Here is a 26,129-nt window from a genome sequence, read left to right as displayed (position 1 = left end):
AGTTCTGCCATTGATGCTTGTGCAGAATCCAATAGAAACAGTGTGACATCTGGGAAATGTGGGAGCCATCCTTTCTATAATAGCCCTGTGTAATAGTTCTCTGGGAGACCGGCCTGGGGATAGATTTGGAGAGGATGTGGCAGTGTATCCTGGTGAGGAAGCAGGTCTTTGTCTCTTCTTCACCCACTCTTGACACCTTTCTTTATCTCACATGACAAATAAAGAATTTAAGTGTTAACCTTGAGTGGAGCCAGAGGTTGGGAGTTAGGCTAATGAATACTCCACCTCTGCCAGCAGTCTGTGAACTGACAGGAGGCAGCCACCTCTTTAGGTTTCCCTTTATAACGAAGAAGGTATTCTAGCGCAGGACTGCCCAGGGACAGCTCAGGGGAAATGGTAGGTGGATAATGAATGGGAGGTGTTGGAAGTACATGGAATACAGAGAAAAAATGATGGATGAGTGGATTATCCTGGTCTTTGAGAAATTACATGTGAAATACGGATCCTGTTGATGTGAGCAGAAATCTTACAACTACAGCAGGCCCAGACTTCTGTCATGTTCCTGGAGGTCATTGCATGTGTTGTGTTGACTTCTAAATTAGTTAAGGTGAATGAACTACAAGCCTGATTGACACATCTTCTCACATTTCTTTTATTTCTTGTTCACTTGTGATTTCTTATACATATGTTCCTTAGTAATTTGGGTAATGCTCTATTCCTTTCTCTTTTTTATTTAATCGCTTTAGACTTCTGGCAATATGTGACATTTCAGCAGACACTGGAGGATCTATAGAATTTATGACAGAGTGTACAACAATTGACAGTCCATTTTGTATGTATGATGCTGACCAGCATATTATTCATGACAGGTGGGAGAGCCTTTAATTTTTATTGCTTTCCTCTGTAATTTGTACAGTGAAACATTCTATTGAAAAATCATGCATTTAAAGCACTTTTGAAAGGTGCTACCTCTCAGGTACCAAGGAGGAGTAGTTCAGAAGAGCTATGTTCTCTCTTTCAGTGTCGAAGGCTCTGGGATTCTGATGTGTTCCATTGACAATCTACCAGCACAGCTTCCTATAGAAGCAACAGAATACTTTGGCGACATGCTTTTCCCTTATATTGAAGAGATGGTAAGGTCTTATGTGTCCAACAAGAAGGTAAAAGACTCGGACTTTGGGCTGCTTGTTTGTTGCTTTTCTGGTCTCCTGTATACATTCAAAAGTAATCTGCTGTAGAACATAACTGACTTTGTACTAAAAAAAAAAAAAAGCTTTCTAAGTCTTGAGGCAATACTTTCAAAAAGCAACACGTTAATGAGACATTAGTGACCTGAATGTCTTAGAGATTTCTGAGGAACACTTTCTGTAGGCAGGACAATGGCAGGTAGTTCATTGCTCCTGGGTCCTGCAGTACATGTCTAAATCTCATTTTCGTGGGGCACTCAATAATCACTCACAATCAGACTGCTGTTTGAATTCCTGTATTTTCATAAAAGTCAAATGACACTGATCAGGGCCAGGAGAATTTCAGATCTACAAGATATTGGTATTGTTGCATGCATTTAAATGTTGCTTAAAATCTTGATGTTTTACTCTGAAAAAAAAATATGGGAACTAAAATGACCTGATTTCAAATAATTTGTCTCCGTAGCTGGTATCAGAAGGCTCAGAACCTCTTGAAAGCCAGAATTACTCACCTGTTGTTCGAGATGTAAGTTTTGCAATTTGGCGCTCTGCTTGTCTTCTGCTTTAAAATGTACAGGTACAAAAAACCCTCTAAAATTTGTTTCATTTATTTCTAGGCAGTGATTGCATCCAATGGCTCACTGACAGCTAAGTATGAATATATCCAGAAATTGAGGGAGAGCAGGTAATGTGTAGGTTCTTAAAGTTTGGTTAAAGATTTAAAAAAACCACTTGTCTGCATTCTGTCTCCCTTTTTGCATTTATTTACTCCTATGTTTTGGTGGAATACTGCTGTGTTGCACTGTGTCTAAATGTCTCCTAGCTCGGTGATTTCCTCCTTCGTGCACGTTGCCTAAATGATTAATGTGTTGTTAGTAACTTATATTGAAGTTGAGAAAGTAGTCATTCTTCTCTTTCTTACATTATGAAGACTGTTTTACCATAGGCAGAAAACAGCCACATACCAATATTATTCTGTTCCTCCTTGCCCTTTTAAAATGGATATAACATACAGTCCTTTGAAAGGAATGGCTGAAAGGAAAAGGCTCTCCAATATACCTTGAATCTAGTTTCCTCTCGTGTGGCTCAAGTGCTGTGCTGTACAGCATTGTTCTGTGGCTGGATGTATTCAGGAGCCTCTGTGAGACTCTCAGACTTCTCATTACACTCCTGTAGCTGCAGCTTTAGCTACCACTTCATCCGTACCCTGTCTCGGTAGTTATCAGACAGTGGTAACATGAAAGAAGTAGCATTGAGTGGATTAAGCTAACAAAAGTATAAATAACCTGGGAATCCCTTCCCTTCCCCTTGCTCCCTATTGTTAACAAACACCTATTGTTTACCTATGAAAAAATTTGACAGTAAGTGGGTACCTCTGACTTCATGTTCATAGAATCATAGAATGTGTTGGGTTGGAAGGGACCTTTAAAGGTCATCTAGTCCAACCCCCTGCAGTAAGCAGGGACATCTTCAACTAGATCAGACTGCCAGTCAATGGTCAATGCCAGCTGCACTGTACATCATATAAAAGCTGAAATTGGTCTGACCACAGGCACTGCATGCACTATGCACTAAAAACATAGTGTGTCGACATTTACATACCAAGCTTCTCCAATTTTCTTTGGGAACTCTGGGAGTTCTGCTTATGAACTTGTGCATGATGAACTATAGGTGTGTTTTCCACCCAAAATAACATGCTGCTTGCCTCTAGAAGATGTCAGCTCACAGTGATTTTCAGTTGTGTGCTGTTTGGTAGGCCACCTCAAGAGGTTGTCTCAGTAAAAAAAATTCTTATTCCTCACATGGCATGATGGTCTGGGGTTTTTTTTGCTTTCTCCATAATCGCTTGCATGGTCTTATGTGAACTACTCTGAGAATCTGGAGACTTCATTCCCAAGGGGGTTTTTGTGGGTAGATTTTTGATATTTCTGCACACCTGTGTGTTGCGTGTGGTGTTCAGTTGTTCACTGGTGTTGCTCAGCTGTCAGAAAAGCAAAAGCTGCTTTACTTTGTAATACCCTCTTCACTTTGTAAACTTTGCAAATGAAAGCAGGGATTTTACTACTTAAGATGTGGTGGTTTAGCTAGAGATAAACAAGAGATAGGCTCTTGTTTAGAACCTGTAGGAATTACGTGGCTTGTGTTATTAGTCTAAGGAAGTATTATGATGTGTCTAGTTTTGTTTCTGATGGCTCTGTTTAGACTAATTGCTTTTACCCTTTGGATGTACATGAACATTTCAGACTACAGGATAGTCAGACTGTATGAGCTGAACTGTTTCAGGTGCCATCAGAAGAATGCAGGAGCAGTTTGTTTTACTGAACTTACCTCCATCTTTTCACCTTTACTTGCTTTATACCTGCTACTGGTTTCTCATCCACAGCTGCAGTGGCATATCCCATTCACAACGTGGACTTCTAAAGTATTGCTGTTTATAGATTAACATAATTATTTACACTTGTACATACAGAATAGGTGTAATCTGAAATGTTCTTTTCTGGGACTGTGTAGATTCTGTTCCCACTCTTGATGGGTCATTTGGCAGCTCAGGGCCCGTGCTAGAGCAGACGTGCTGTGTTTGATCCAAGTGTCACCTCATTCTAGACACTGGAAAAGTTTTTAATAAATATGTAAGAAGTTTGATTGCAAAATCCAGCTTGCTTGTATATGGGAATTTTCCCCTTTGTCAACACTGTTCCAAGCTCCTGCATACCACTGTTGCTCCCTATAAGTAAAGGATGGAGAGGAATTCTTTCTCTTCGCTTGTCCATGAGGATGGAGCTATGGAAGAAGATGTTCCATTACAATCGATAGTAGGGGGAGGAAGGTCCTTGGGTTTGTCGTATGAAAGGATATGATGGGTTTAGGAGGCTTTCTGTAAATGGATTAAATAATGATTTAACTTTTTTTAAAAAATCAAATCTGCAAAGGTCAAAATGTACAGTAATCTGTAGTAATAACTTAGATAGATTAGATAGATTAGAGGGGTGATACATTGGTACATCCCATCCAGATTTAAACAACTGAAAATAATAACTTTTAAAAATATTTTAATTAAGCCTAGTAGGTGGGAATGTGCTTCAGACAGATGATAGATGTATTTGGTATTTAACTCTCTTCATTCAGGGTAGTCTTTCAATGCTATTGTTTGAGGCCTTGTTTCCCCAAATGTACTCGGGTACTTCATGCCATGCTTTAGGTCATGCAATACCACTCTTGTCATGCTATTAGGTATTGCTCTGGCAGGCTGCAACACCATCCTTCATTATTATGGCCATTTATGAACTGAAAATACAAAACTAAAAATTGATTTATGGATGCCATGTGGAGCTCCAAAAAGGCCCGAACCAAACATTATTCAGTAGACATGTGGTTAGTCCTCTTCGAAGGACAATAGCTTTAAGCGAAGTGGACATGAGCACGTCAGCTAGAGGTCAGGATTCTTTCTGTGGCATAATCCACAATGCACTATATGCCTGGGTAAACTCTCAGTAGGTAAAAAGGAAATAGAAGGACTTGCTTATATGCTTATGAAGTTTCCCATAAGTCTGTATCTTTGAAGGTCCTACCTATTTATTGAAATTTTTTTTCAGGATATGGGCTAAGAAAAGCCGAACCTCATTCTCCATTAATTTGGTTAAAAAATAGGGCAATGAACTCCTTTTCTTCAACAACAAAAAGCACTTTAATAAATATTGTTTTTTATTTGCTAAACAGTTTTTATCTGCATAGTGATAATACTTTAGACAAACAGTTTTACAGTCCTAATTTTACAACTTAACGCAAATTTAAGCTGAAAGGAAAAATAATTATAAACGACCAAAATATGTTTTCCTACTATAATTTATACATTTATGAGAGCATATTTAAACAACTGCTGAACTCTGTTATACTGGCTGGCAAAAAGAAATGCAAAATGTGATGTGAACACATTTTATATTGAAAGTCAACAGGAGAGCTACTTCTTAAATTTATTTAGGAGAGTAATAAAAGCTTGGTTGAAATACTCTGAGATGGTTTTCAAATCTGAGTTCTTGTCTGCAAACAGGATTTCTTAATTGGCCATTAACTTTTATTTGACTTTTATGGACTATCATTTTCCTATGATGGACTAGCATGAACCTAGTATAACTTACCAAAAATACGCTTTCACCAGCGTGGTTTTGTGTACTTTAACAGTTACCTGTGATGTAAAGGGAGCAAGGCAGAGCCTGGAATCCCTTTCTGACAGCCCAGCATGACACAGACAGCTTGGTGGTCCTCAAGTGATCAGGTTACAGTAATTTGGCCAGTGGGAAAAATATAATGACAATTGAGGAAAAGTTTCTTGAACAGCCAGTGGCAATTGGAGAAGCAGTGGAGATGTTGATGGATTTGATTGTGTTTATATTAGAGAAAAGAAACTAGAAGTTATGCAGCAGAAGAATGGAAGCAGTACTAGGCAGTGATTGCCCAGTCTTGGGTTAGATAGCCAGGAACTTGACTCTTGGTCTGAATAGAGCTCTTGGTTTGTAGACTTACTAAAACATTTTTAATTTTGCCTGTAACACCTCCTAGGGAATACGCTCAGTCACTGAAGATGGGTAATAAGAAGAGGGTTTTATTGCTTGGATCTGGCTACGTTTCCGGCCCTGTACTTGAATATCTCACTAGAGATTCCAACGTTGACATCACAGTTGGTATGTAAGACTTTGCTTATTTTTAATTGAAAAATTATGTCTAATTTAAACCTGCCAGCATGGCAGAACCTTTCTTATAAGTAATAAATGGATCTGGTTCTGAGAACAGATAAAGAAAATCTTTGTTACTGTGCACAACAGAAAAGGACTTTGTAGCTTTCTGAGCATTTTGAGTTTATACAATTGATTTGAAAATGACAGAGCCACATTAACAGTTTACTGTTTGCATGCGTGGAGAAACTGGAAGTATTTTTCCTTCTAACCTGCTTTGAGCTTGGGATTGGTTTTGTATCTAGCCACTCACTTTTGTTGGTGCTTGGCTGTGTTTTCAGCTTCACACAAGAAGATGACATTGTTTTTATAGACACCTGTACGAGTGAAGCCTCTGCTGTTGTTATAACCAGTACCATGGTGGTTAACCTTCAGACCCTGACCTTCCTATCAGCCCCATGCGGTCTTGTTTATTCCTCTGTTTTGGTTTTATCTGGAGCATATTTAAGGCTGGGCATCTCAAAAACACCTTTCTGTACCCTCAATGTTGACTTCACCCCAATTCTGTGATTTCCGATTTAAAACCCAGGCTACTTTGCTGGGAGGTGGTTTCCTTTAAAACTTACCATTTTATTTCTGTTGATTTTTGTTGTTGATTTGGTTTGTTTTTTTCCCCTTGTGCTACTTTCATACTCAGCTGCTTTTGCTATGCTTTGCGGTGATAACCACAGTACTTTTAACCCCGTGGAAAAGATTTACTAGGAAGAAGAGGGGAACTCTAAGGAAGCTGCACCCTTGTTATTAGCACTGCCTGATGCGGCAAAGAGGGAAGGATTACAGCAATGTGCAGTGTCCATCCCCTCATCAGTACGGAAGCTGCATCTAGACCCTGCAATACAGTAACAGAAAGGAAAACCAGGTGAACTGGAAGGTCTGTTTTGCCAAGCACTGTGCAAACATAGGAGGTGCCTCTTATCTGGGTAGCTTAAAAACATGCCGTTTCTATGGTACACACACAAAAGAACTCAGAAGGAAATAGACACAAAGATGTTACTTGTCTAATGTTTGGCAGCAGGCAGGTAGATGAAGAAAGCATAAAATGCACGTTGCAGTGCCACATTTGGTTCCCTACTGTTAGGCTACACCACTTTAAATCCAAATGAGGAAAATCTTAATTGAGAAATCTTCATGTATTCAACTTATTTTTGGTTTGAATTTGTAGATGATTTTGCCTAGCTCTTTTCTCTCAGCACAAGTTGATGAGTAGGGTACAGAGAATCACCCTCTGACAATATTTATTTCCCATTGACTTTGGAAAGGCCATAAGGAAATGAGGCCCTAAGTTAGAGCCACCGATGGTTTTGATTCTCCGTAAGGCTGTGCCCCACCTGCTGCCTTCATTGCCTGCTCCTTCCTCCTGGCTGTCTTCCCATTGCCATCCTTGTGCTGGCAGCATGGTGAGCTGGGACAGGAAACGGATTCACTTGCAGTCAGATGTGGCAAATACTGGTTGCTTTAACCCAGATCTCTTTTTCAGTTCTGCTTTCCTTATAATGGTAAGTGCTGATGGCAGTAGGAGCAAGATAATAGGAAGGAACAAATGGAGGCAGGCAGAGACTGGATTTCTCCCTTTTAGTGATAATATTAGCACATGCAGCATTGGTAGGACTAAGCCACGAGTAAATATTGCAACTAGTCAGATTGGCTCTGGGCCTTTTAGTCATATCTGGCCTAAGCAAAAGCTTAATGTTTTTATCTTTGTTATGTTAAAAATGCTGAATGATGTGCATTGTTTTTGTTTGAAGCTATTAAGCTGTTCTTGGCTATAAATAGGAATTCTGCTAAAATGTACTGAAGCAGTTTTGAAAGTTTTCTTTTTTAACCAGACTTATGTATAAATGTATGGCTACGTGGCATGAGGGATGGGGTAGGTTTTTCTGGGCATGTGTTTATTTACTAGATCTGTTAGTTAGCTGTGTTGAACCTGCACGTTCATCAAGACCTTAAAAACTAGCTCACGTTTTCCCGTCTCCCTCAAACCATGCACAGCCTGAAAAAGAAAACCAAATTTTCCTCTTTGGGCTTTTTTCCCTCCTGGACTTCTAGTCAGCTTCTTGCATGTCAATGATGTAGTCTGTGCTTTCGCAGAAATAGCTGCGACCATCAAAAACTGATTGACTACTTCACCTCTGCGTCTATTTGGCCAGGTTAGAGAAGTGACCGTTTTTAACACTAGGAGAAAATATGCACTGCATAGTGGCCTAAAATACTTTAGGCCTCAAGATAAATTGTTGTGCTAATTAAAAATGGTTGTTTTTCAGCAGGGTGATGCTAATCCAAAACCAGTTTACTTTTAAAACACATAGGGCATAAAATTTTTCCATTGCAATCTTCCCTCAAGAGTCAGCTCAACACTATGTCATTAAACTGGGAAGCACCAGGCATGCCTCTTCCGTATTTCCGTGTGAAAGACAAACAAGAACAAAGCCTCTGCCTGTTTCAACACGATTTATTTATTCTGTTTCACATGAGGTTGTAAACCTGCAAGGAAGGGCATTTTTTGGGGTAGGCAATTATTTTTTATTTTTTCCCCTACCTTTCTAGTTGTGCAATGCTTCTTCAGCAAATTGATGAGCTCCTGAATGCCAATGAGCTCAACTACTTAATAGCTCTAGGACCATGATGTGAGTTTCTGGCATTCGAGTTTTCTTCTACACCCTGTTCTGCCAACCAGACCCCTGGATGACACATTTAAGTAAGGGTTGGTAGACCCAAGGGGTGATGTCCCCCCCAAATCAAAGCATGAAGATCAAGTCTATGGTGTGATTGTCCACCAAATAAATAAGGAAAATTGCTGCTTGGTTTTGTAGTGCTGTATGTGGGATGTCATTGAGTTCCTACTCATTACTCTAACTTTGGTTCTCTTTCTCTCCTTTTTAAAGTTTTTAATTTGTCTGATCCTTTTGACTCCCTACCTCTAAGAGTTTTTCCACTGATACTCTATCTCCGAAAAACCATACTGGTCAGCCTAAATGGGCTAGTTGTACTTTTGACTGGGCATAGTAGAGCTCTTATATTTTTCTGCTGGTCATCTTTATTTTGTTTTTCCCAGATCTCATGTGGTAGGATTATTGTTCTAGTTCAGATGAGCTGCCGTCTAAAGGACAATTATATATGGGAGTGCTTTGGATTTTCCTTCATCTTTAGTTAACAGTTGATGTGTTTTACTTTTGAAACAGCATCTGTCATGAAGGAACAGCTTGAACAACTGACGAAAAAATACAGCAATGTTACTTCAGTTCATATGGATGTCATTAAGCACGAGGAAAAGCTGTCCTCTTTGGTGAAGAAACACGACCTTGTGATCAGGTCAGAATTCTGTGTAAAACATGGTAGGCTCAACCCTAAGCCGTGCTGCTTCTTTCTACAAATTCACTGACCTAAATAACACGGTAACTTTTTTTTTTTTTAATGCCCAAGAACTAGGGTCATATTTGTGTATGTAAATAGTTGTAACTGGCCTCTGCCTTTTCACGTAGCAGGGCATCGGGACTTTCAAAGGGGCTTTGACTGCAGCATCTCTTTGGAAGTGCTCACCAATTATGTGGACAGCCTTCTTAGTGCAAGGAGATCAAATTTGCATGTTTGCAAGAGCAGGTGAAATTCCGACATCATGGTCATTTCCCCTGAATATCCCATTAAGAAAGATCTCTTTCCAGGTGTTGAAACAGGGGAGGAAATAACTTCATAGTCCTTGCCATTTTGTCCCTTTTGCCACGGATGTCATGAGTGTTTTTTCCTTTCCATGTAGAGCATGCTTTTCACAAAGCGCTTCAGCAAGATCATTGTAAGGCAAGCTTTCTCAAGGATGGCTTTACAGTTTTGCATCTTCTAAACCTCCAGCATGCCTGTTTAGAAGGTGGCCTTGAAAAGAGGTCAGTGGTTTGTTTTTTATAAAGAGAGGTGTGACAAAAGATGCTGTCTAAAGAATGACTCCCCTATTGTCCTGCGCCCTGTTCTGAGTGCATCCAACAATGCTCTTCTGATAGGGTAGCATTGCACTTATGTAGGTATAAAACTGCTCAGGGCAAGGCAGGTGTGACTGTTGCATTTACTGGAGCTTTTTTGTAGGCATACAAAAACATTTGTGAGTGTCTTTCCAGTAACAGCATAAGTAACTGGCTGAATTTTGATGTTGCATAATTCTCCTTCATTTGTAGCTTGCTGCCTTATTCAGCACATCCTTTGGTTGCTAAGAAGTGTATTGACAACAAAGTGAACCTGGTAACAGCCAGCTACTTAACACCAGCTATGAAAGAACTCCAGGAGAGGTAGGTATGAGAGTAGCATCTCCCTGGTGTTGCTTCCTTCTTGAGTGCATTATCTGAATATTTTGCAGTCTGTTACACCTGCAACGCTTATTGTGAATTACTGTTTTCTGCATTCTTTTTCCTTCCCTTTCGATGATGGTGGACTAAGTACCTTTCCCCAAAGTTGCATGTGGAGGCTGTGGCAGAGCGGAGAAATGAGTTCATACCCCAGTCTGGTCAGACTAGTGCTCTAAACACTGGAATATACTGTTCTGCGTGCCCCATCTTATTCCGTGTTAATGTGCCTTCCGCTCTCCCCTCAAACCTGTGAGGATGCCTGAGCTGGGCTGATATTCAAGCTGAGCAGCTGGGCTGTCCTGTTCTACCAGTGACAGCAAGCTCATTTGTCATTATTCTCATTTCCCTAATAAAAACTCATTCTTGACTTATTGTATCTATCCTCCTTCATGCCACCGTCTTTTGAACAGGTCCACTATATTAGTCTCAAATTGGTGACAGTTCTAACTATTGCAGTGTTTCTGTTGTCCTACTTATTATGTGATTGGAAGTTGTTTTAGGCATGGAGCTTCACCTCGGTGCTTCTCTCAGTCATGGTACTGGAAACTCTGAAGTGAATTCAAGTGAATGAGAAGAGAATTGTACATGCTGTGTCTCTACAAAAGATAAAACAGAGAAAGCTAGACAGGTAGAGAACCAGAGTTGCAGGCAATGAGGGAGCTTTAGGGGACTCTCCTCCCCTTCTCTTGCTGTGATGCGCACATATCATCATGCTCTCGAAAAGAAAAGACAACAAAAAAAAGACATCTCATTTGTCAAAACACAAAGTGATTGTGAAAATAAAATAAATCACCTCAGTTTGTGGTGAAAAGTGAGCTGCTGTGGGAGTGTAGGCAACTTAAAAAAAGCAAACCCAAATGTTTGTACTTTGGGAAAGTAGGCCTTTCGATCTCTTTCCCCTGCAGGAGCTGTTTAGGGCAATTATGACTAGCTCTCTGCTGTCCTCTGCATTGCTGCCTTCCAGCATTATAGCACTGTCCAGGAGAATGTGGCATATGCAGTAGCTTGTAGGAATTTCTGTTTCCATCAGGCCCTAAAAGTTGCAGCAAAATAAGAGAAACCAAGGCTAGGAAGACCATCGTCACTGTTCAGATTTTAACATCTGCTTCCACAGGCAGAGCCCAGAATTTACTGTGTTGGGGAAAGTTTTCTGGGCCTTTGTTGGACAGATTTCCTGAATAAAAGGCCAGTAATAATGAATGTTCTGACAGATCTGCTTTCTGTTATTTTCAGCGTAGAAGCTGCTGGTATTACAGTTATCAGCGAAATGGGTTTGGATCCTGGTCTGGACCATATGTTGGCGATGGAATGTATTGACAAGGCAAAAGAAGTTGGTGCTACGGTAAGGTTGGCAGGCAGTGCATAGTTCTGCCAAGACTTTATGAGTAAAGTTGTTCCTTTAACACCACCCAGTTTTGGGGCATGTCACTGATATGGAACAGACTCTGGACACCATATTTCTCTGGATTCTTGGAATTTGGTGCCAACTAATCCAATTGGTGAGACCATCAACTAGCATGGCTTTGCCCCAGTGTGTGTTTTGATTTCCTCTCCTTTACGGACAGTGCCTGCAGTGTGACAGCTTGACACAGTTGCTCGGTGAAATTCTTTTGGTTTCCCCTGCCCACTGTACATCTTCTGATTTGGTCCATTTGGGGCATAACGTCAACAGAAAGTTCAGGAACGAATGGAAATTCTGCAAGGTAGCTCTGTACTGTTTGCATCCTGGTCTGTCTTATCTTCATTGTTTCTTTTCCGTGTATAAATCTGACAGGTTGTATCCTACACTTCTTTCTGCGGTGGCCTACCAGCTCCAGAGCACTCTGACAATCCTCTGAGATACAAGTTCAGCTGGAGCCCACAAGGAGTGTTGCTGAATACAGTTCAGTCTGCTACGTATTTAAAAAATGGAGAGGTGAAGTAATCCTAACATTCCCATTTAAAGCCAGACAAAGAAGTTGATGTTGGGCTAAGGAGGGAAGTGGGATTTGTAAGATGCCGTGTTTACTTTCAAGCCGGTGACAGTCAGTTGCCTAAGCAAGTTGTGTACATCACTTAATCCTGTGTTTGGAGCGTGATGGTGCCTGGCTGCTGCCAGCTTAATTCTTACTTACTGTATGGAAATGGATTGCAAAGAAGGAGCGTGTTCTAATGACTAAAGCACTGGATTGAGGTTGATGTTCTGGGTTCAACTTCCATCCCTGCTGCGTGTTGCTTTTGCCACTTAATCGCCCTGTCTGTGGCTCTGTGAAACAAAGGTGAGAGTGCATCCTTCTTGCTTTTCTGTAGTCATGTTGGTAAACCAAACAGCTTCACTCTGTACTTGCACAGTCTATAGCAGAACTCTTGATTTCTTTTTCTTTTGGTGCAATCTGTAATACCAGTAACCCACTGAGTGGGTTTTGTGAAAGTGTACGGTGCTTTCTGATGTGTTTTATGTAAGCTCTGTTTTGCTGTTTGTGCAAGAGTCTTTAGAGTAGACTTAACCTAGTGAATGTCACTGTGTCTGTTTTATGGAAAGATCATAACTGATTTGTGCAAAGCTATTGCAAGCCATTATCACATTTCTGCTTTCCAGTCCTATCTGCTTGATCAGTCCCACTTGCTCAGAGTAGTTACTGAGCAGGGGCTCTTCAAACGTCAAGGAGACTGCCTTGTATAACCACTGTAAAGTTTAGCTAATTATCTAAACTTTTTGATCTGCAAAATGGAGAAATCTTTTGAGATGTTTTATCATGACATTTTGGTGCTCTAGTGTTCTTATTGCAGTAAGAAAGGAGAAATTCAGGGACTGTACATTGGATAATTATTTAAAAAGCAATAACACATAGTTTATAAGTTTCAGATTAAAGGGTCTCTTGGAGAATGTGAAAATGTTTCTGATTTAATTCTGACCTGGTTCACTCATTGCTAGGAAAAATTAGATCATGCAAATGAATGATTCACTATGACAACACTATGCGAGCTTGTCAGTAAACTGTGCAATTTTTCCTGTTTGCTGGTAAATCCTTAGCTGTCTTTGACTGTTGTGCAGGATTCTTCCACACTGGTGTCTTGCCTGACAAACACAATAAGATCTTTCAGCTGCTGCAGACTTCACTGCTTTAGTTTTTCTTTTAAATGGAAACCTTGCCCCTTTGCTCAGAAGTCACAAAATGAGTTTGTATTGATGCTGCATAGCAGATCTGTGCAGCAGCTGCTTGAAGGAAGCGGGGTTCAAGGCTTTGGTTGGGAGTGATAATAGAAGTAGTCAACCCGATTTTGTTTTCCTTCGATGGTGCATTCTCTCTGTTCTTTGTAACTGCAAGTAAAGATACACAGGGGCAGCAATTTTACATCAGTGTGATATCACCTGATTTAATTTAATCTTTAAAAAAAAGGAAACAAGCCCCCATCCCTCTCTTTACATTTGCCTTCTCCCCGTTACAAAAAGAGAATAAAAAAATTGACGAAAAAGCAGGGAACCTATGGGCAGAATCTCCCTTCACACTGGCGTAGTTTGGGGAGGTGCTCCACGACTACACTAATGTAAGTGAAACGGAAACCTGCCGCTTTACTATACATGCAGCGGTTACAGAATTAATAGTGAGAGAAGGATGTCGGTTGTTTTAGCCCTTTGACTAGTAATGGCTGACATAGTGCAAGCTGCTCCATCACATGCCTAAATGGCTTGTGCAACCGCTTTATTTAGATTGGGCCTTTGCTTGTACCAGAAACACTAAGCACATTGTTCCTATTTTGTGCATATATCATCTTTTCTGTTGTAAAATAAATTAAATAACGCTGCACCGAAATAATATTGCTGTTCTTTCACAAAATTTAGGTTATCAATATTCCAGCTGGAGGAGCATTACTTGATTCTGTTACTCCAATGGATTTTTTCCCAGGATTAAATCTTGAAGGTTTTCCTAACAGAGACAGTACAAAATATGCTGAGCCGTATGGTATTCAGACAGCTCACACTTTGTTGAGAGGCACCTTAAGATACAAAGTAAGTTTTTGTTGTTGCTATTATTAATTACTCTTTTCCTCAAGAGATGAATGTTGTCATTTCAAGAAAACTGTATTTAAAAGACAGCCTTTTATAGCTCTGTATCGCTATTTATGAGCTCTCCACTATCCCAATTGAGAGAGAACTGAAATCACTTCTCTCATTTTTTTAATCTAGCTTTACCTGGTTTATTTAACTGGTGTTTGTTGCAAACCAGAAAAATAGTTTTACTTGTTTTAGGCAGCTGGTTGGTTGGCTTGCACAGTCTGTGTCTTTGTTTCTTTTTTCTCTGGATCTGTATTTGGTGTCAGATCAATAGAAGATTTTTTAAAAATTAAATAAATTTCATGGGTTGTGTGACGTGTGTGGCTGTTAGGTATTTTTAAGAATTGATCTATTCTCTTAAAGTTGATAAAAATTTGAATTTATAGTTTGTTGCTTATATTCCTATGAAAAACAGAATGTAAAAATCTTACAGAAAATTATGGGTTTCCATCAAACTGAGAAAGTTTTTCTTCAAGTAAATGGAAATCTTGAAGTTGAGCAGCTGTAACATTTTGGTCAGTTAAGTGAAAAGTTAAGAGATAAATGTGTTTTCCTTCAAACTGATAGACTCTCTTCCTTTCGTTCGTTAGGTGCACAATGCAGAACCAAAACATAATATCTTTTTCTTTCAGATTTCTTTTTTAATTATTTGTTTGGTCAATATACATTAATAAGGAATAAACCTAAAACCATACTGAAGGTTTGAAAAAGCTTTTCTGGATGTCGTGATACGTCTATTGAGTTAAGGTTTATGTCAAGGTTTAAGTTGTTGTTTTGTACGTGGCTTGAGGAAAGTGTATGTCCTTTCCCTCTTAATTCCTCTGTTGCAATACAATAGGATTTTTTCTTTATTTCTGGGAGGGAGGGAGGCTTGCTTAGCAGAAGAAGATGGAAGGCCAACGCAGGGGAATAAGGGTTACAAATTGCAATAGCTCTCTTTTTGTCAGTCTAGATACGATCTCTTGTTCAGAAGCTAAAAATATGTGGAGTCTTATCTCGTCATGAAGTCTTAGTATGACAGTATCTGCTCTTCCATTTGGTGCCTGGTAAAATTTTCTTCTTAGCACAAGGAAAAGCGAAAATGTCAGGATGACACGCACAATTGTTGTCAGTGTGCTGCAAGAATGACGTTTCTGTGGTTAGTGCTGTTTTCTTAACCCCCCAAAGCAGGTCCATCCCTTTGGGTTGGGGTGATGTTGGTAGGGTTGCGTGGAAGAGCTTTGCCGTGCTTCTGCCTGCGTGGTACCTATGTGCCAGAACATAGCGCTGAGCAGGGCAGAAGTTAATGTCAGCCCTTTGCACATGCTGCTGTGTCGGCAGAAAGCAGAAAGGAATCAGTTCAGTGCCGAGGCTAACAACTCCTCAGAGCGCCTTTTCTAGATTAAGTTCAGGTAGCTGATGGAGTCAGTTTAAAAAGAGGTGTCACAGAAGGATCTCACCGCAAGGCCATCTGAGCTGATAACAGTGCTGGTGGAGGTGGCTCCTAATTATAATTAGCCCTCGTTCAGGGTGCTTCGTTTCCACCATTCTTCTTTTTTATGGTGTTTCTAGCACTTGCATGTAAGTGTTTTCAGGTATCTAGCAGCTGTGTGGGAGTGTTAACGGAATACAAACAAAAATTTAGCAGACACCAGTTGAGACTTTTTATCATGCAGCCTATCGCAGCCTTTGCAGTTCCTTTGAAATACCATTCTGCTGCTGTCCTGGTTGACTTGCTGATATTCCTGAAGGAAAGATACAAATACACAGGATTCTTACCTTTAGAATCAGTTTATCAGATGCCCATACAGTCACACCGGTGTAAAACCGGGGTGATCTGAGTTCAGCGTTGGGCTCTCTGTATGCAGTGGTCCATTTATGGACCATCTGGCTGATATGACCCCATCTGTAATGACCTGCTGGAGTTTGAACTAGTGCTGGCCAGCTTAGCCCTTTGATCGCATGAACGAACACTACTTGCCATGGAAGTACCGATGGCAGAATAATAGTAAGTCATTAAAGAGGGTATTAAAAAAGTAGGGGGAGGAGTGAAGAGGGGCTGTTGAAAGTGCCACTCTGTAGCAGTAACCTCATTGGCATCGTGTTATTGTGGCTGCCTTCCCATGGGAATAATGCTTAATACTACCATGGTTGTATCTACCACTACATTCAAAGCAAGGAGAAATATTCACTTCAGTTTCAAGTGATTATTATTTTTAACCATGTTATTCTTTTATTTCAGGGATACTCTAAGACTATGGGTGGCTTTGTAAAACTAGGATTAATTAACCCAGATCCTTATCCTTTGCTAAGCTCAACCACGCCACCTCTAACCTGGGTGAGTTACTCTGATTACTCTGCCTTCTTTCTTCTGTTTTTTTAATGTTTTTCTTGGATGTACTTAGCGATGGGAATCTTGCATTGTATGCTCGTCTTCTCAGCTCTTTGTTCCTGGAAATTAGGACAATTTTCTTCAGCAGGAATGTAATACAGTGCTGGAACAGGTTATCCAGAGAGATACTGGAGGCTTTCAGGACTCATCTAGACAAAGTCACAGCTGACTTGAGTGCTGGTGGTACTCCCGCTTCAAGGAGGGTGTTGGGCTAGATCACCCTCAGAGGTCCCGTACAATATTTTTATGAATTGTCTTAACTTTTCTGTTAGTCAGAATCCAGCCCTCAGTGCTGTGAGTTTGCAATGTCCATATTGGTACTGGCCTATGATCTTCAGTGTAAAAGTATTTTTCAGGGCATCAAGAGGTAAGAGATCATGCCTGAATGAGTATATTAGAATCTTTTTTCCTGTTAAAACTCTGTACAAGCATTTTTTTTTGTCTTCTGTTATGCCGCTTTTCTGTCTTGCTTACTGATGCCTCACTTCATCTTAATCTCAGCCAAGGTATGACTCCCATGATGTGCTGCTGTTACCTTTGACAATCGATATTTCGGTTGTGTCTGTGGGCAAAGCAGGGCATTTCATATTTCGATATGATGTGAAAACAGATGAATTGATGAACAACTTATTACTTGTCAGATCTGTTTGTCTGTCTTGTGAGAAATTTTTCTTCCATTTTGCAAACCCCTGAGAGAGTAACTTTCTTTATTAATCAGATGAACAAAATTCTGATCTGCCTCCTGTTTCCTTCCTTGTGCTTTTATCGGCATTAATCTGGAAAAACACACCAGGCTTATGTTGTGTGATGGTCTGAGGAGAGCACAGTATTTTTCTGATGATGCCATTATTTCAAGTTAAGAATGTCTCGAGTGTTCTCAAAACCACGAAAGCACAAGGTGAAGAGGCCCAGTCTCGCTTGTCCCTGACTAACGTACAGCACTGCTCATCTTCCCAAGCTCCAGGAGTTTTTGGGCTGCCGTGTGGGAATTTTTTTTTTTTTTTGAGATGATTTTTGTCCACTTTCAATTTTAGGGTTGATATCTTCAAGTTTTCTTTGCAAAGATGGCTAGAATTTGCAGTCCTTCTAGCCTCAATGAATAAGTGTACAGTGTCATGTAATCTGTGAAAATAACTATAAACTCCTTAGTCTTGCTGCAAACCTTGTCTCAGCAATGTTGTTCCATCTGAGTACTTTCCCTTTATTATTCTGCCTGGGACGCAGAGGAGACAGGCTAACCTGAGCTTCTGAGACGACTCTGCAGTTCTTGCTTGCTTCTTATCTTGTTCATAGCTCCGTTTATTACCTGTCTTGCTGTGAATGAAGCAAGCAATAATTAGCACCTAGATAGCACAAAATGGCCTTCAGATACGCACAAAAATCTTCAGAAGGCTTTTTGGTAATATGTTCTCCGGAATTCCAGAGCCTTGTTCCATCTCATCAGTCTGTGTTCTTCCTTTTGGAAGGGATGTTCTCCATTTCCAGACCAGTTGAAAGATAAACTTTGAGTTCCTGGCTCCCTGGCTGTCTCCAGGTGGCTTCTCTTTCACCCGGACATCCTCCCAGTGTTCCTTGTTTATGCAGATTTATGTGTTCTTTCTTCACTGCCGGAGGAAGGGATAAGACTAAAAAACTAGGGGGAAGCAGCTGAGTGGTGGGGTACAAAGTGTTTTAGGACAAAATGAGCCCTATTCTCCCTTGTTGCCATTAAAAAACTCAAACTATGTCACGTTGCCTGTATGCATAACCCGCCTTCTCAGAAGTCCTGGATATTAACTGAGCTTAGTGGAGCAGTGGGTTCTGGAAACCTTGGCTGAAAAGGAGAGGGAACAGATGTCAGGCCTTACGGAACTTTTTTCCTTTTCTTTTAATACAGAAAGAGCTCATGTGCAAACTGGTTGGAATTAAACCGCCCGCTGAGTACCACGTTCTTAAAGAAGCTGTATTTAGCAAACTGGAAAAGGATAAAAGTCAGCTGGAGGCAGTGGAATGGTAACATTTTCCAGTGATTATTTTTTTTTTTAAGGTTAAAAAAAATAATAAAGGTTTGCAATTCTACCCATTTTGGTCCATGTTGAGACCATTAAACTGGTATGCTGAACAAGCTGGAAATTACAAAACAAAGACTATGCTTGATAGGCAATGATGTCTCATTTCTTCCTCCAGGCTAGGCTTACTGGGAGATGAACCAGTTCCAGCAGCAGATTCCATTGTTGGGGCTCTTGCAAAGCACATGGAGATGAAGCTGCCCTTTGGTATGTGAGAAATTCTTCTTTTTCATGGCTTTGAGTGGAGCAAGTCAGTATCTCTTATCAGTCTTAATTAGATTAGCTTGTTCACCTTCATTAAAAAACATTAATGTTAGATTTTTTTAATGTCTTGTGATGTTCTCTACTCCCCCAATTTATCCTTTGCTTTCCCGGTTACGTTTTTAGTTTCATCTTAATATTCTGTCCTCCCTAATAGTCCCTTATCTTAAGTCACTTCCCTGTTACGCGTGCTGTGTACGCATAGTGCCTTGCTCATCAGGAACCTCATCTTGTTACGATTGAAATATAAGTAATGAGTAGTTTGTGTACTTTGCTTTTAGGCGCTGGAGAGAGAGATATGATTGTTATGAGAAATGAAATAGGTCTCAGGCATCCTTCTGGTCATTTGGAAGACAAATTTATTGATCTGGTTGTCTATGGCGATAACAAAGGATATTCTGCGATGGCTAAAACAGTAGGATACCCCACGGCCATTGCTGCTAAGATGATTCTAGATGGTAAGTGACTGTTCAGGCTTCAACTACAGTATTTCATCACGCTGGATCTTCCTGCCTGTAGAGAGCAGATGTGTAATGTTTCTGAAGCGTATATATGTATTATATTATTATTTTTTTAAATTTAATCAAACTTTTCCCGTCGCCTTTACAGGAATTTTTAATCTGCATGTTTGGATGTTTCAGTTACTTAACTTCTTAATCTACAGAGATTTTTAGTAATTTAATCTTAAGTGTTTCACTGCTGTAGAAGGGACCTTTGGTATTGGTTATGCCACAGTGAAGTGGGCTAAAATATACCTGTGCTGGACAAACTAGTGGCTTCCACTGCTACTTACTGGATCGATCAAATTTAAGGCTTGGGGCATATTACCTGATCATGTTGTGTGTATATAGACAGGCAGACTCTGCCTAGTTGTCACCCTGTTTAAGGAAATAGCGTGATTTCCCCTTGCGTGCTCTTAATATTTAGAAATTCATTCTTCTTCTGGCTAACTGAAATGAGCAAAAACTTTGGGTTCGGGGTGGGATTTTTTGTGTCTTTTTTTTTGTAATTTAGAAAACCAAACCCCAAACTTTTGAAGTTTAGATGCTTTTTACCTAATCACAGTTTCACAGCTCTACAAATTAAATTCAGCTCTATGAAATTAAATTCGAGCTGTGTACACTACTATTTCAAACTTTTTTCCTTGTCCTTGTGGACAACAGGATAGCCATAAGCCAGCAATGTGCCCTTGCGGCCAAGAAGGCCAATGGCATCCTGGGGTGCATCAAGAAGAGTGTGGCCAGCAGGTCAAGGGAGGTCATCCTCCCCCTCTACTCTGCCTTGGTGAGGCCGCACCTGGAGTACTGTGTCCAGTTCAAGAAGGACAGGGAACTGCTGGAGAGGGTACAGCAAAGGGCTACAAAGATGATTAGGGGACTGGAACAACTCTCTTATGAAGAAAGGCTGAGGGATTTGGGTCTCTTCAGTCTGGAAAAAAGACAGCTGAGGGGGGATCCTATCAACGCTTATAAATACTTAAAGGGTGGGTGTCAGGACGATGGGGCCAGGCTCTTTTCTGTGGTGGCCAGTGACAGGACAAGAGGTAATGGTCACAAACTTGAACATAGGAAGTTCCACCTAAACATGAGGAGGAACTTCTTTACCCTGAGGGTGTCAGAGCACTGGCACAGGTTGCCCAGAGAGGTGGTGGAGTCTCCAGCTCTGGAGACATTCAAAACCTGCCTGGACGCGTTCCTGTGCAACCTGCTCTAGGTGACCCTGCGATGGCAGGGGGGTTGGACTAGACGATCTCCAGAGGTCCCTTCCAACCCTACCATTCTGTGATTCTTTGGTACAGTGCTGCTGCTGTGTGAGAACATAATGCCAAGGTTGATAAATCTGAATATACATATATGTAAAAATATAAAAATTAAAATTTATGTAATTGCAAACTGATATTTTTTTACTTGTGGTGGGTTGACTGTGGCTGGCTGCCAGACGCCCACTCAACTGCTCTCTGCCCCTCCTCAGCAGGACAGCGGGGAGAAAATAAGATGAAAAAGCTCATGGGCTGAGATAAAGACAGGGGGATCACTCACCAGTCATTGTCACAGGCAAGACAGCCTCAACTTGAGGAAAATTAATTTATTGCCAATTCAAAATAGGTTTGGGCAGTAAGAAACAAAGACGGAACAACACCTACACCCCTGCCTCTTTTTCCCAGTCTCAACTTCTCTCCTCCATTCCTAACTCCTCACCCTCTTCCCTCCGCCCCGAGGAGCGCAGGGGGATGGGGAACGGGGGCTGTGGTCGGTCCGTAACAGCCCCTCTCTGCTGCTCCTTCCTCCTCACGCTTTTGCCCTGCTCCACCATGGCCTCTCCACGGGCTGTGGGAGAATCTCCACCCTGGTGCCTGGAGCGCTTCCTCCCCTCCTCCTCCTCCTCCTCCCCTCCTTCTTCTCCGGCCTTGGTGTCACAGGGCTGTTTCTCACACTTTTTTCCTCACTCCTCACAGCTGTGCGGCGTTTTGCCCTTTCTCAAATACATTTTCCCTGAGGCGCCACCATCTCCTCTGCGGGGCTCAGCCGTGCCCTGGGGTGGGTGGGAACCGGCTGGAACCGGCTGTGGCCGGCTCGGGGCAGCCCCGGCCGCTCCTCACAGAGGCCGCCACAGCCCCCGCCGCTGCCAAAGCTTTGCCAGGTAAACCCAGTACAGCACTTAACACTTTTTTTTTTCCCCCCCTACCTTTATCTCAGGTGAAATAGATGCCAAAGGTATGGTTATACCATTGACAAAGAAAGTTTACGGACCAATACTTGAGCGTGTTCGGGCCGAAGGCATCGTGTACAGTACTCACAGCGTTATCAAACAGTAACTGGAAGCAGTGGATGGAACCGGGTTTTGGCTTGGTTTGGTGTGTCCCCCCCCTTTAAGAATCTCAGTTTGGACCAGATGAAGGCAGCACCTGCCATTTCACACACAAATGATGCCCTCCATAGAACCGGTTGTCTGACTTTCATATAGAAACTGTCGATACCCACACACATGAATTGTGGTATTTTCCTCTTAAAACTGTTACGCTTTCACGTACATGTTTCAGCGTCAATCGGATCTTTCCTTATATCTTTCCTAAAATATCTCAGAAGTAATTTTTTAAATAATAGAACTTATCTTCTAAGTTTATAGGGTTACTATTGAGACAAATTTGAGCTGAAAGAAAAATCTATTAGTGGATTCTTTCATGGTGGAAAAGCCTGGTTAATGAATCCCATTGGTTAAGTTTGATTGTTCATGTGGTAAAAATAATTTATTAGAGAAACAGAGATCAAAGTGATACTTAAATTTGAATGCTATTTGTGAATGTTTTCACAATAACAATGTGCAAGAAATAGTTTAGAAATTATGCACTACTAGCAAATGAGATCCTGTTAAATCTTGAAAATGTTCGGTTGTTACATATTTGAAATCCAGACCTTAGTATTTTTTAAATCCCTCTCTTATGAATCTAAACTTAAATTGCTTGGAGGAGGGAGGAAGTTTAAAGCAAGCCTCCCCCCCGCCCCCGTTCCCGTCTCTGAGTGGAAGCTGGTTGCGATGTGTTGAAATACCTGCTGTTACGTGTTGCTTGTGCCGCGAAGGGAGCACGTCGGCATTCAACTCGGCATTCTGAAACACAACGCGGTTAATGTGCTTCGAAGCTGCTCCACATGACATGTTTACTCTTCCCACTTACACTGTGCGCCACGTCCAGGTTAAGTACTGTTACAAAGGGAATAGACTGTGTAGCACAAGCAGCTTTGAAACGCAGTAGGCTTAGAGCTTTAAATCACTGCTTTTTGAGTTAGCTTCTTCTGTCCTTTTGCTACCGTGCTTTTGAAGCGTTCATTTGGGAGCCTATCCATACTACTCAATGCAGCGCCACTTCAGCCTGATGAGAGTTTGCCGGCGTACCAGCTCATCTGATGGTAAGTGCTGCGCTGCGCAGGCGTGCCGGCCCGGCTCTAGCCACACTTTCGCTGCATCAGCGCAGGATTGAACTTTAGCCCGAGCGTAGCTTCTCTCTAACAAAACAGCAGTTGCTTCCTTCCAGTTCAGGGCTGCTTCTGTGGTGTTTGCTCAGGGATTTCTACACCACCTTGCAAGGCAAGCATGGTTTAGGCTTCACCAGTTAGGCCTGTGAGGTGCAATGCTGTGGGCAGATACCATTTGCACTGGTACCTGTGCTCCTCTTTTCTAAAGCTGAACACTGATGCTGGAAGCTGTCTGCTTTCAACTTTGCTACAAGCACACTTTGCTGATAAACGCACAGCCTTTTACCTCCTGAGAACCGTAGTCCTACTATCGCGGTCCCGAGGGGCTGGAATTCCAGGTGTTGCTCTGCCCAGTTGGAAAAGCAGCCATAACAATAGCTGAAGTTTTGATCTCCGAGTCTTGCTACTCAGGATTTGGATTTTCTTTGTGCATATGTAATGAAGTAGCAATTGCAACAAAGAGGAGGGTGAAAGGAGCCAAAGGGAGAAGGAAGAATGAAGGGCAGAGTATGGTTGTCAAAGAGGAGGGTTTTTTATACTGAACCACTGAATGTTTTTGTACTGTCAAATTTGGAATTCTGTTAACAGTGCCATGCATGTTCTGAGTATCGGATGAAATCCTGGCTCCACGAAGTTGCTTAGCTTCCCGCTGACCTTGCAGGCTGTTGGTCTGTTGTATGTACATGCAGCTGGGGTAAGGATGGAGCCTGCAATGAATGTTCCGCTCTCTGCTGTCTCCTCCTCCCACCAGTAGATTAAAGACCAACAACTAAGGGTTAAAATTAGACGTGAATCTGCTGGTGCCTTCTAGTCCACGGCTTGGTGAGACCAGGATTTCGCTCGAGAATTCTCTGTTCCCTCCTTTACCACACAAATACACAAACATGGAGTTGTGTTTCTGTATATATGCATGCACCTTGCTTGCTTTTCTGCCCAGGAAATGCAGTATGCAAAGAAAATTAGAATTTTTAAAAAGTATATAATCTCTTTGAAGCACAAAAAGAAAGCACTACAGACTGTTTCCTTCAAGAAACACTGCTATAATTTTTGAAACATTTTGTATCAGAATATATTTCTGTTTCCCAGTGCAATGCTGCTTTTCGTTTTCTAAGTGTAGACTTAAATGAATTTATTGCTCAGCCTTTGTATGAAGATTAGACTTCTCAGTTCTCTTTGCATATTACTGGAAAGATAATTGTATCTTATACACAGGATTGCTTGAAAAATAAATTTTGCAAAACCTGTGTTTCATTGTCATGTTGTCTTTACAGTCTGACGAGATGTGTATGAACGGGATTTGTTTTTTTTTCCATAGATGATTATATCGAAAGGGTGTCTACACATGGAATTCTCTGTGTACATGAAATACCTGTCCATACTTTTTGGTGAACTCACGAGAGAAGGCTCTTCAAGGATTGTTTAAGCATCCTCATCTAACACCCATATATATATTTATATACATATAAATCTGTACTAGGCATCATCTTCAGCTGTAATCTTTAGAGATGCAATTTCTTAGTAGATGTTTTGTGCTTGGGCGTGAGGACAACTACTTCAGTGGAAGGCTGCAGAACAGTGGATGTGTCGCGTCTCCCTCTGCCCCAGGAGGAGATGAAAGCTTGGTGTCTCGCTGCCTGTCTCAGCTCGAGGGCCTTGCTCGGCTGAATGCGTGCTTTGGTTTCTGCTGTCGCTGCCCGGGCTGAAAGGCACTTAAGCTGTCTGTTCGCATCAGGCTGCAAGGAACAGACTCTTTGTCACTGTGTGTCTCATTTTTTCATTTTTGGAATTTATTCTAGTGCCAGCTCTCCATGACAGGTAAGATCCTGGTTTCTTTCTGAGATGGAGAAGCTCAAGCCGCGCTACACTCAGACTCTGTTCCTTGCCTCAGTGTTTCACACTCTGTCCCAGATATTCCTGTAGCTGAGAATTGCATCCCTTTTCAGGGAATGGAGCACGAAAGTGCGATTGCCGGACAATGGGCATGTGCTGTTTAAGGGGGGAAAAAATCACGGGTAAAGTGATTGTGACTAAAATCAATGAGGAGGGGGAGAAAAAAGAAATTTAGCTTTGAGTGTCCAGCAGAATTTATTAGGGCAGTTCAGACCATCTCAAATATGCAGTGACTAATTACACAGGATGTGACTTTGCTGAAACAAGAGAATGAGTTCAGTAAGCCAGGAGGGTTTTTTCCTACTTTTTTTTTTGTTCTAAAAAGAAAAGAATGCAATTGGAAACAGAGAAGAACTGGGGAATGGTGGCCAAATGTCCTGAGATGGTTCTCTTCCCTCTTCTCCCTTTGAAAGTCGAGTCCCTCCTCCACCAAAGCACAAACCTGTGAAACAGAAATGGACATTCAACCCTTCACCTCGCTGCAGGGAAGTGGTGAAACCCAAGACTGTAACCTAGGATGCCTCAGACTTATGGTACTTAGTCGGGTCTCCGTTTCTGTTTCTAACCCCAAGAGAGCACGGCTCTTCTCCCCAGCCCTGCTTTGCTTCTGCTTCGGAACGGTTAGAGAGCGAAACGAGTTTAGCTTTGCTGAACTCATCTTGAAGTAAGAATTTACCACTGAAAATTTCAACCCATCAACGTTACCCTTGGACATCGCAACGAACTGTGCCGGGTAAAGCGTTGTGATAAAACACGGCTAATTAGTTTAGTCAGGTGATTGTCGAAGTCTGTGCTAAGGTCTTCAATGAATATGCCGTTGCGCCGATAGCTACGAGTTTGCATGACTTCTACGCATCATTTATTGCTGACTTTTGTAAAACTTTTCCATAGGCATTAAATCACACCACCACAATCACTAAACAGTTGGTGATGTCAGTAAATTACTTGTTTTCCTTTTTTTTTTTTTTTTAAACTCTACTCATCTATGTTTTTTTGGGAGGAAGCTCACTAATCAAGTTTTCCTTGGCACATAGGACTTACAGCTTTGTAAAAAAAATTAAAAATCTTAAACTGACATTGTTTATTAATATGCTACTTCTTGCAGGAGATAGATAACATCTTTTCCACACTTGACCCAGTTTGAAAAGGCAGGCTATACGTCTTTTGAGTCTGTAGCTTGGATTACAAGAAAAAAATTAATTAGAATATGGCCTTTGTCTGAGAGGGGAACTGACACGCATTTATTAAAATCTGTAATCCATCACAGTTGAAGATTATAGAAGATTTTTTATGGTTCTTATTTTTTT

The 26,129-nt window shown here is 41.2% G+C and overlaps 1 protein-coding gene across 4 annotated transcripts in view; it reads left to right on the top strand.

Annotated features, from left to right (window-relative positions):
* The window catches only part of AASS (aminoadipate-semialdehyde synthase), a 31,505-nt gene extending 7,313 nt beyond the window's left edge, over positions 1-24,192 (top strand). For all 4 annotated transcript variants that reach the window (XM_054182375.1, XM_054182384.1, XM_054182364.1 and 1 more), the window contains 15 exons: positions 747-869; positions 1,022-1,133; positions 1,654-1,713; positions 1,805-1,872; positions 5,745-5,866; positions 9,097-9,226; positions 10,078-10,188; positions 11,479-11,587; positions 12,020-12,160; positions 14,069-14,236; positions 16,503-16,598; positions 18,529-18,644; positions 18,819-18,907; positions 19,243-19,419; positions 21,658-24,192. In XM_054182375.1, the coding sequence (XP_054038350.1) occupies positions 747-869; positions 1,022-1,133; positions 1,654-1,713; positions 1,805-1,872; positions 5,745-5,866; positions 9,097-9,226; positions 10,078-10,188; positions 11,479-11,587; positions 12,020-12,160; positions 14,069-14,236; positions 16,503-16,598; positions 18,529-18,644; positions 18,819-18,907; positions 19,243-19,419; positions 21,658-21,776 (1,741 nt within the window). In that variant the 3' untranslated portion in view covers positions 21,777-24,192. The remainder of the gene's footprint in view (positions 1-746; positions 870-1,021; positions 1,134-1,653; positions 1,714-1,804; positions 1,873-5,744; positions 5,867-9,096; positions 9,227-10,077; positions 10,189-11,478; positions 11,588-12,019; positions 12,161-14,068; positions 14,237-16,502; positions 16,599-18,528; positions 18,645-18,818; positions 18,908-19,242; positions 19,420-21,657) is intronic.
* The last annotated feature ends 1,937 nt before the right edge of the window (positions 24,193-26,129 follow it).

The sequence above is a fragment of the Rissa tridactyla genome, chromosome 1, assembly GCF_028500815.1.
Source record: "Rissa tridactyla isolate bRisTri1 chromosome 1, bRisTri1.patW.cur.20221130, whole genome shotgun sequence".
NCBI classification, from domain to species: Eukaryota; Metazoa; Chordata; class Aves; order Charadriiformes; family Laridae; genus Rissa; species Rissa tridactyla.
This window is presented reverse-complemented; position numbering and strand designations above follow the sequence as displayed.